The sequence below is a fragment of the Cebus imitator genome, unplaced genomic scaffold (genome assembly GCF_001604975.1).
Source record: "Cebus imitator isolate Cc_AM_T3 unplaced genomic scaffold, Cebus_imitator-1.0 Scaffold801, whole genome shotgun sequence".
In the NCBI taxonomy this organism is placed as follows: Eukaryota; Metazoa; Chordata; class Mammalia; order Primates; family Cebidae; genus Cebus; species Cebus imitator.
This window is the reverse complement of record NW_016108116.1, coordinates 120206-131677: the sequence shown is the minus strand read 5'-3', so window position 1 is coordinate 131677 and position 11472 is coordinate 120206. Positions and strand designations below refer to the sequence as shown.

Sequence of the window (11472 nt, the reverse complement as noted above, 5' to 3'; positions counted from 1 at the left end):
TACACTACCATGCCCAGCTAATTTTTGTATTTTTGGTAGAGACAGGGTTTCACCATGTTAGCCAGGCTAGTCACAAACTCCCGACCTCAAGTGATCCACCTGCCTGGGTCTTGCAAAGCACTGAGATTACAGGCATGAGCCACTGCGTCCAGCCCATTTTCTCATTCCTGATGACCTCTATACATGTCTGCACTTTGAATTCTCCTTCAAACCAGCTGTAATATCTTAGGGTTTCCCTCACAAATTGAATTAGTTTAATAAAATTTTTTGACACACATTTAAAAAAAAAAAGAAAGGAAGAAGAAAAGATGCTGTCTCTTTCATGAGCCATTGAATACATATGGGCAAAACCAGTTCACTTACCCTCTCCTAGGCTGATGTCCGAGGCAGTTTCCTCGCCGAGGCAAATTCTGCTTATTCAAATCCTTATTTGAATAATAATAGCAGAGGAAGTTCAGAGTGGCTCAGATGATACTCTTGAATTGCTTTTAAGATACAGATATGAAGCCAGCCCCATGGCAAAATTATTTCTCCAATCTCTATTTTTCATCTCTAAAGAACAGCACTGATTAGGCCAGTGTAGAAAGAACTAGAATATTAATTTTAATATTAATATCCTACTAACTATTAATAGACTGTTCTTGCCCTCCTCATTCTCACTCCCACCTGTTGTGTCCCATCAATCTAGCCAATCATGCAGTACTTTCAGAAAGATTTTTAAAAATAAAACTGTACTCTCTCTCCATCTTATGGTTTATTGCTACTTCTCTCAAGTGAACCTTTTCTACTCCACCTCTTCTTTCCAATCTCCCTATCAAAAAGTGACTTCTTCTAAACTCTTACAGGGCTACTTTCTAGTCATGGCATTGGCACGTGGTCTTGAGTATGACAGATAAGTGCAATTCATTCATTCGTTCAATCAACAAATATTTCCTGAGTGCATGCTCTCTGCCATTGGGAATATAACAGCAAACAAAACAGAAGTGGAACCTGCTTTTATGGAACCTGCATCTTATTGTATTCAATTCCTTCCTTCCTAAATGGATGGATGCTTGAAATCAACTTTCTCTTCTGCAAGGTCAACCCTTGAAAAGATCAAGGCAACATGGCCCTCTGCCAAAGAGTGATAAAGTCTCCACTATGGTTTAATTGTTAAACTATCTTTTTCTCAAAATGTGCTTTGCCCATTCCTACTCCCCATCTTTCCTCACGCTGCCTGGAATACCTCCATTCCACTTGGCCTGCCTGAAATTCACTCACCCTATCCAGAACAACTCCCATCTCTTCCCTGAAGCCTTCCTGCGCCACTTTGCCCAGCAGTGGTCTCTCTCCTTTAACTTGTAGAGCACTTGTGGATTACAACTGAACTTCACAACTATATTATACCTTCTGAATGCCTCAAACTGTTTTCTTCCAATGCTCTCCATTCTTTCACCTTCCATTTATCAGGTTCTTTATGGAAGTTTTTGATTACCCAAGTAGCAAGACACTATGAACATTCACGGAATAGATGAGGATAAATTATCTAGAATGATGAAATCAGTATCTAGGGCTTTTATTCAGAGACTTTCAAAGAGTTTTGCACCTTGAAAAACACAACAAAGGAGACTTTAAAAACTGATTTTGAAATGTTGGCCCTGAAAGTAGGGATTACATTTATATCAGAATAACTGAATTTTGGTCTTATGAGAAGTTGTCATTATTCCCCATTTGTAATATCTATAGGATGTGGTTCACTTCAAAGATCATGTTTGTGCTCCTAAAAGTATTTGTTTTTTATAGTTTAGGAAATACTCTCAAAGATCTGGTTGGAGATGAGATATTAGTGGTTACCCTTTGCCCAGAGCTAACAATGAGTCCCCTGAGAGTCCACAGCCAGGCTGGGCTTGGTCAGACACCCAGAGAAACAGCACCCATAGCACTCTTCATCTGCAGATAAGAAAGAGCCTCAGAAAAAAACCTGTAAAGTTCTAATCATACATCTGACAAAACAGCCAAAAGACTAACACAAACGCTTATTGCACAACCACTTTAGTGACTATTAAGGGTTTTTAAGGGCCATTTAACTTTATCACACTTACAAAAAATTTATTAAAAATGTATTAAGTGCTGAGTGTCCCGCTAAGTACAATAAAAACTGAGTAAATAAAATACATTCTCGTCTTCTCTTTGTTTCATCTCCTTTCTCTTGAAATCAAACTTTTATTTTAAAATATTCTATGTATTTAATTTGTAGTAGGTGATATATTCACATGGTTTAAATATTAACACATATAAGAAAGTATAGAGTAAAAAGGCACTTCCCCACCCTTCTCCCTACAGGTAACCACTGTTGTTAGATTTGTTTGTTTGTTTCTAATTCTTACAAAAAATTAGCATGTACAAGAAAAGACCAATATATAGTCTTATTTTTGGAATTAAGCTTCTCTTACCATAACATATCCTACACCAAATCATTGGGAGGTAGGGTGGAATGCCTCCTGCTACTGTAAACAATGCTTATGGTAGAGCAAAGAGCTCAATAAATGCTTATGGACCAAAAGAGACTCACTGAGAGAAGAACCAAAAAGGCCATAGCTTGTCCTCTGCTTCTTCACCAATACTGTGAACTCAATCAGCTCCTCACTTGAGGCAAAGGCACACAGGCCTTGACTGGTTCCCTTGAGGTCTCTTCATCCCTGTCCTATTTCCCTACCTGAGATTTAAATGGTTTTGAGAGAGATGGGAAAAGAGAAATTTAAAAGGTTAAGAGAAGAGGAAATGAGGAAAGGAAAGAAACCGAAAGAAAGGCGCTGAGGGGGAAAGGGAAGGTGGAGCTCCAGAGAAGCATGCATCGCTCTGAGAGGAAGGATCAGAAAGAAGGCCACCAAACACTCAACACTGCCACCCACCCTCCTGCCTTGTTCCCACTGCCATCCTTACTTTGAGGACAGAGTAGGATTCACGGTGCTGAAACACCCAGTATTAGGACTCCATAATTATATCATGGCATGAAGTAGTTACAGGATGTTTGGGCCTGGAGAAAACATTTCACTCTAGACAGACACATGCCTGCCTGTGCTCTTTTCCACATTTGGGAGGCCATGACCTTTATTCCCACACCCAAAGTATCTATTATGTGTGAAGCCTCAGTTCCAAACTTTTTATGGTATGCCTTTTTGTCAGAAGCAAAATGTTTCTCAAAAACATTTTTTTTCAGCTCTTCACATACAAATCCTCTTATCCCAAAAAGTGGCTTACAATTTCTATTAGAAGCACATCTAAGTCCAAGAAGAATCTGGAATGTCACACAGCACCTCTACCCTTGAGGAGCTATGGCTCTTCTTTCATACTGCAGTTGAGAACCTCTTTATTAATCGATACAATATAGCCTCTATGGCCCAGTGAAAGATATATGCTTTCTTAATTCACAGTATTCACCAAATTATAAAAATTCATTTGTACCATTTAGTGTGTCTTCATGAAACTGGGGAGCTACTGGTTAGGATAAAGATACTGTTATAGAACAGAGAATACAAATCACTTGAAATCCATAACCAGTTTAACCACAAAGACAGCCAGGAGCCCTCTGCTACTCTAGGTGACAGCAGGAGCTGGCAGATGGTAGAAATACCCTTTCTGGCAACTGTGCCCAGTCACCCTGCATGGCATGATGTAAGATAAAAGCATCTGCTGACTTCCAGGGGTATAATTACCACCAGGGTGGGGGTGTAATTAAAGTAAGCGTAATTTACCTTAAAGAAGATAAAAATTAAGAATTATTAATGACAATAATAATTAGCTCTTTTATATCTAAGAATCACAAAATGCTTTACAAGCTGTAATTATCACAGCTCCCCTGAGGAAGGGATTCATATCTTACAGTTCCTCATTTAACAGTGGGATGAAGCAATGGACATCAGGGAAGGCAGAAGGGGGTGGAGTACTGCCTCCTCTGTCATCTGTCCTGTAAGTGGTGAAACTACAAAGAGGCCCCAGAAAGGCTGACTCTTATTAAGGTGAGTACCCTCATCCCCAAGCCATCAGGCAAACAGCTGGTCCATCCCAGGACCAAGTGATTCATCTCATTCTAACCTGTTGGCCATTTAAACTGCCACAATGCAATAAAATTATATCATATCAGCAAGCATTTTTAAAACATCTATTAGGAATAAACGATACAGGACTACCTTCAAAAAACTTAAAACCTAATTGAGAAGGTAAAACAAGCACCCATTAAACTAGAGAAGAATATAAAAATTACACATTAGTGCTAAATTGTATGATGCTGACTATGTATGCTATAGGGGAAAAAAATTTTAATTTAAAGATCACTCCATGTAAAGGTCAAAGAAGGTTTTGAAAAGGAGACTGAACTTCTCTGGGGCCTGAAAGAAACTATACTAGGTTTTAGATTGACAGAGGTGAGATCCAAGAGGTGGGTAAATGAATACAAAGAAGTGATAGAAAAACTTGAAAGATTTAACACATAGTTTTTTAAAGAAGTCTTTGATGGAGAGCTGTTTGAAGCATCTTACATTTTTTCAAAGCCATGTAGAATTACCCTTCTTTGAACATTTTCCCAGAATGTCAACATCATAGTTCATACTGGGTTCTGGAGGAGTCCTTTAGGTTAAAGATGACAAGAGAAACTTCTTTGCTTTATCTAAATCTTTACTCTGGAAGTTATCTGGTTGAGCTAAGTCAGAGTCTGGGCCAGGTAAATGTCACAGAATGTCAAATCTGTCTCTTTTTTTCTGGCTTCTAACAGGAGAAAATAGGAGATGAGCCCTTGAATGAGATAAAGACGAGGAAAATCTAATACTCTTAGTATTTTATGTGTTTGTTTATTAATCCAGCAGAGCCCCACCCCCAAAGATTTCAAAAGTGACAGGGGTTTCATATTAATATAATATTAAAGCATCTAAGTAATATAAATTTTATTTTCTCTTTTTAATTCCTCTATAATAAAGAGCTCAAGTCTCAACACCAAATACCAGGATAATACTATAGCTGTACTATAGATATGCTCTGATAAGGAAGGGCATTCTTGCAGAAATGGAACAGGGAGACCTGGGTCATTCCCAGGCCAGTCAGCAATATTCCCTGACCTTTCAGTGCCTCAGTCTCCAGTCTTAAAAAAGAGTGATTTTGGAGCTTTTAGTCTATAAAAAATGAGGAGATCTTTCAAATTGTAAGAATATTTTTATTTTTTTGACGGTCCACAGTAAAGGAACACTACTACATTTCAAGAATTCTCAGTTGGTCTCAACTAAAAATAGACTGAACCAGTTGGTTAGGATTTGATAATTTTCTACATTTGTTAGCTTTTACCAACCTTCTGAAAAACTAGAAGGCCATGGAAACTATTTCTCTGTCCAAGCTTTATGTCACTGGCTCCTTTTAAAATGATATTCTCAAATAATGACAGTGTATAAACTAAAAGAATGTTATGTAGCAATGAAGATACTTCACTAGGAGAATTTCAAACTTGATTTTGGATTTAGCATGTTAATCTACTTTACTTTCTGATGATGGACCAAGAGCAGGAATGGAGGCCAATTTTCTTAGGTTAATGCAGGTTTTAAAATATTTTCCCTTATGCTGAACTAACTTTTAATAAGAGTGGGTAGGAGAACCATCACTGAATTTTAAAATCTAGCATCATTCAGAGAGGAGGAAGAGTTTTTCTGTTATAATGAATGCAATTTGGGGTATTTTTCAAGGCTGTTCAAAAGTATGTGGGTGGGGGGAATTGCCTTCTAATTATAATTTTAGAATGGTTAATGCTACTTTTCTCTTTATTTTCATGGAACCTAACAATTTCCAGTTCCCTTTTCGGTTTATTCCCTATAGAAAAATATCCCAATACATCAAACATTGGAGGATACAAACAAAAGCAGACTTAAGGTAAGCCTTGCCCAGGTTATTCTTTGAAGAACACTCATGATTGCAGTGTGGTCAGTGCTTATGATGGTCTTATCTTAGAATCCAAAGAGTAAGAGATCTGCATAAAATCCTAGACTTCAGTGTTGAAGCCTTTAAGAGGCAGAAATGAGCCATGCTTATAATTGTCTTACCATTCCCTGTCACTTCTACCTTCCTCTTAACCCCACATCTGGGATGACAGCAAGTGAAGGGGCATATAGAGTTGAATTCCATTATAATTTGGACCAATCTGCATATAAAGAAATAGCCACCAAGAATTAGATTCCAAATTTTCACTCATGCCATTGAAGGACCCTAAAGTTCCCTCAAAATTCAGAAAACCAATAATTGCCTCTGTTGGACAAAGGAGGAAACAAAAGTGCAGAGAAGACATTGAATCATCTAATAGTCTTCATAAGCCTTACATTTCAGACTATAGTCAAAGTTTCATATAGTCTGAAATGTAAGGATGGAAGTCACTGACAACCATGGATAAAATCCAATTCTTTACAATAAAACAGCACTGAAATTTGCAAATGATCAACCGAATTGAGAAAGCCCTGATGGATATAATGGGCTAGAATAACCGATTACCTCAATGTGCTTCCAGGAGAAGCAGACTCAAGTGTTTAGATGTCATAATCATTAGTAACTGAGGCTAAGTAGGATGATTATATCTACAATAATGCATTACACCAGCTCTTTTTCCCCAGGGGCATCAATATGCTAATGAGAAAACTAATGAACAAACTTCATTTAAGTTTAATCTCTCTAAGAATGAAATTTCACAGATTTCAAGTTTTCTTATGAATGATTTAATAAAAATGTATTTCTAAGGTACCCTCCCAAACTGTTTACTGAGGAGGCAGTCTCCAGTCTGTAAGAAAACCCTCGTAAGACCCAGGAATACAAATGTAAAAATTTTTCCTACCTGCATTTTTAGAGAAGAAACTAACCAATTCTTTGCATCTCTCTCATTGCTCTAAAATTGAAGCAATTGCTTCCGGCAGGGCTTATGAGCAGCTCACCATGGACTGTCACATCCCATAGAGAAATTAATTGCTTTTCATCAGTTTATTTCAAAGTTTCTGCTTAATCCCAAACTAGAGTTTGTATCTTTTATAAAGCAAATGGCTTAGGGGTCACTCCTTTGTAATGAAGTAATAAGCAATTAAGATTCTAAAGATTTAATACCTTTGTTTTATTGTTCAATTTAGTTTTAACAATTAAAGAAAACTGGAGATTCTGCCAAATATTTTACCCTCTTATGTTAGGTGGGGCCAGTACCCTGATTGTCAGGAAGCAAGGTCTGTGAACCTTGTGCCAAAGAGCTACGTGAGCAAATAGTGAGATAAACAAGCCATTTGTGAAGACAGAGGTGGAGCTGGACTTGTTAGGAATGAATCAGGCCATCCCACAGAGTGGGTGTCTCCTTCCCAAGTTGCTCTCCAGGGCACAATTAAAACCCCTATAAAAGGCCAAGCTCCCAGTTACCCAGTACACTTGCCCGTGGTGTCAGCGAGCACTGGACTTCTTCCTCTGGTGAAGTGGGTAAGTCCCATTCTGTGGGATTATGGTCTTCTTTTTGATTCTCCATTTTTATAGCTATTTCAGATGTTGGGGCATGGGGGGAGGTTCTAAGTGCCAGAAGGTATCAGTATCTTACAGGGATAAATAAACTTTTACTAATTCTTTTCCATCTTCTTATGGTTGGAGCCATCACTGGAACTGAAACATAACCCTTCTCCCTGGGCTCTGAACTCTATACTTCTCTGAACTCTGAACTCAAAGATGATCATGTGTGGCTCTGATAGGATTCATCTTCCTAAAAACTTCCATCTCAAAAGTTTGCCAACCCTCTGTTCTCTTTTACATTGGTTCTACCTAATATGAGCCATCTTCATACAGTCACAGCATCTAAGATATTGGATTTGAGAATTAGATAAAGAAGTTAGCTAGGTGAACCATTTCACATACCCTGCCAGCAATGCCATCAATGTATTCTTATAACATTGACCTACTGCTGGCTAATGTTTTCTAAAAAGCCAAGATTCCAAGAAAACCAATATCATTCACAGTTTTCTGGATTGTTTGGTTCAGAAAGGACCTCTCAGAAGCTTTCAATACTTCAATATCTGAATATCTGTATTATATCTGTGTTGGAGCAGGTATCAAACACTCCCTGTTTTCTGCATGTGTGTATCTGAATGTTACCACCTTTTGACTAGGAAGAAGTACTATTTAATTTTAAAATTGCTGACTTATGAATTATATTCTATAAGAGTTCCTAAATTCCTTATGGACTGTAATGTTGGGGAACAATTCACATTCCCTTCATTGTTCTATTTTCTACCAAATGTTTTGCTGACATGGCTGCTATCCACTTTAAGATACTCTCAAGTCTTCCTTCACCTTTTGGCTTTTACCTGTCCTTTTTGCTCAACTTTAAAGCAAGGTGTTTATGAGTAGAAATATATCAAATTTTGATTTCTGCACTCCTATCTTTATTGCCTGCTCTGAAATATGCTGGAGGAAATAGAGAAGAAAAGGACATAGATAATCCACATTGGGTGGACAATCAAAAGCTCACTATAGGATAGCCTGAAGATGATTCCCTGGCTTGGAATTTCTCAGGATCGCTTTTTCTCTTTCCGATACAATATTCAAAGGTTAAACTGCTCCGAAAGTCCAGGTTGAAAATACTGCTATAAATTCAACTTATTTGGGAATCTGCCTGAAATAGTGTGAATGAAGCTTTCCCAAGAGCAGAAAGGAGATTTTGATTCTGGATCTTATTTTATTGTTAGGTTTACTTGAACTTGAAAGAAAGAAAAAAATGTCTCCACTTCTGAGAAGCATCTGTGACATCATTGAAATTTTCAATCAATATGACTCACATGATTGTGATGGAGTGGCATTAACTAAGAAAGACCTGAAGAACCTCCTTGAAAGAGAATTTGGAGCTGTACTTCGGGTAAGAACTAATAAAAAAAAAAAGAGATCTGTTGACTTGAAGCTATGAGATTTATTCTGAGGAAGCCAGAGCAAGGAATGGTGGCTTTATATTCATTTTACACAACAACTTGTCTACACTACATCCCCCATTCATTTCTGAGCCAGAAGGTACTTACTTGGCATTGTAGTCTGAATAATAAAGTATTTCATGTACTTGATGGTGTGGCCATGTAAATGAGCTCTTCATGGGACATTACCACAAAAGATGTCAAATCAAATTAGATTTGGAGAAACTTAAATTTGTTTGCAATTTCAAAACTGAGATCAGCCTGATCTCTGCTAAAATGGTGCTACCCATAAATGTTTTGTTCTGTTTTCTAATATGGAATAGAAACCAAATCAAGAGTACTGGCCACTTCAGACAGAAGAAGTGACTACCGCAAATCTTCACTAATTTCCATTGTAGCTCTCTCAAGGATGAGTTCATTCTCACTCAATTAAAGAGAACTTGTTTATTCTTTCTTGAGGTTGAGTAGCTTTGTTAATTTTACACGTAAGTTCACCACGCAGTTTTGAATCTTCACTTCAAGCTCTGCCTCTAAGGTATGTAGGCTTACCCACTATTCTACTTTGTGTCTCTCTTCCTACATCCTCCAGTTTGGTCAGCACTAAATTACGAGATGCAAAAATTCCCAAGTTGAAGGTTCATATTTTACATGGGGACAAGACTTGATACACACTGGGCATTTTTCTAATTGCTCTGAATGTCTCTTGAGTGTGAGCATAGCATAAAATATATCATGTGTGAATACAGTTTTACTACCTGTAAACAGTACATTGTAAAATTTTTGTTTTCATCATTTTTATAGAGACCACATGACCCCAAGACGGTAGATCTGATCCTGGAACTTCTGGATCGTGACTGTAACGGGCATGTCGATTTCAATGAATTCCTCCTATTCATTTTCAAAGTGGCTCAAGCTTGTTACTACGCTCTGGACCAGGCCACGGGACTAGATGAAGACAAGCGAACCCTCTGTGATGGAAAGGAGAACCTGTTACAAGATCGCAGGCAAGAAGACCAAAGGAGATTCGAGCACCAGGGCAGACAACTGGAAGGAGAACCTGGGCAACGACGGAGGCAGAAGAGGCAGGAACAGGAGAGGGAGCTCACTGAGGGAGAGGAGCAAAGGGAGAAACAAGAGCGACTTGAGCAGCGTGATAGGCAGCGCCGCGACGATGAGCTTCCAGACGACAAGCAACAGCGAAGGCGGGAGCTGCAGGGGCTGAGGAGGGAGTGCCGTGAGGAGAAGCAGCAGCGAAGGCGAGAGCTGCAAGAGAGAGTGCTCCAGGAGGAAGAAGAGAAGCTGCAAAAACGGGAGAGGCAAGAGCAAAGGGAGCGCCTGGAAGATGAACCGCAGCGGCAAAGAGAGCTCCAGGAGGAAGAAGATAAGCTACAGAAGCAGGAGCGGCAAGAGCTGAAGAGGGAGCGCCAGGAGGAAGAGCAGCAGCTGCAAAGGCTAAGGCCCGAGCAGGAGGAAGAGAGGCGCGAGCAGCGGCTGAAGCGCGAGCAGGAGGAGGAGAGACTCGAGCAGCGGCTGAAGCGCGAGCAGGAGGAGGAGAGGCTCGAGCAGCGGCTGGAGCGCGAGCAGGAGGAGGAGAGACTCGAGCAGCGGCTGAGGCGCGAGCAGCGGCTGAAGCGCGAGCAAGAGGAGGAGAGACTCGAGCAGCGGCTGAAGCGCGAGCAGGAGAAGGAGAGGCTCGAGCAGCGGCTGAAGCGCGAGCAGGAGGAGGAGAGGCGCGAGCAACAACTAAGGCGCGAGCAGGAGGAGGAGAGGCGCGAGCGGCGGCTGAGGCGCGAGCAGGAGCTGGCTGAGGAGGAGGAGCAGGAACAGGTCCGGGAGGAGATTAAGAGCCGCACCCTGAAGTGGCAGTGGCAGCTAGAAAGGGAGGCCGACGCACGGCAAAGCAAAGTCTACTCGAGGCCCCGCAGGCAGGAAGAGCAGGAGGAGAAGAGGCGGCGCCGGGAGCGTGAGCTGCAACGGCAGGAGGAGGAACCCGCTCGCCGGCAGCAGCAGCAGGAGGAGCAGCGCCGGGACTTCAAATGGCAGTGGCAGGCTGAGGAAGAGAGCGAGAGGCGCCGACAGAGGCTGTCGGTCAGGCCCTTGTTGCGGCAGCAGCGGGAGAGGCAGCTGAGGGCCGAGGAGCGCCTGCAGCGGGAACAACGGTTTCTCCAGGAGGAGGAGGAGAAGGAGCAGCGTCGCGAGAGGGAGCAAGAGCTGCAGTTCCTGCAGGAAGAAGAGCAGCTCCAGCGGCGGGAGCGCGCCCAACAGCTCCAGGAAGAGGAGGACGGCCTCCATGAGGATCAGGAAAAGAGGCGACGCCAGGAACAGCGCCGCGACCAAAAATGGAGGTGGCAGCTAGAAGAAGAAAGGAAGAGACGCCGCCACACGCTGTACGCCAAGCCGGCCCCACGAGAGCAGCTGAGGAAGGAAGAGCAGCTGCAGCAGGAGGAAGAGCAGCTGCTGAGAGAGGAACGGGAGAAGAGAAGGCGCCAGGAGAGGGAGAGGCAGTACCGCGAGGAAGAGGAGCTGCAGCAGGAGGAAGAGC

At 41.3% G+C, this 11472-nt stretch overlaps 1 protein-coding gene across 1 annotated transcript in view; it reads left to right on the top strand.

The window, feature by feature from the left end:
- Positions 1-7375: 7375 nt before the first annotated feature.
- Positions 7376-11472, top strand: part of TCHH (trichohyalin) — a 7468-nt gene continuing 3371 nt past the window's right edge. Inside the window, exons 1-3 of the mRNA XM_017520084.2 lie at positions 7376-7458; positions 8715-8881; positions 9732-11471. Coding sequence (XP_017375573.1) covers positions 8744-8881; positions 9732-11471 — 1878 coding nt within the window. The 5' untranslated portion in view covers positions 7376-7458; positions 8715-8743. The remainder of the gene's footprint in view (positions 7459-8714; positions 8882-9731; position 11472) is intronic.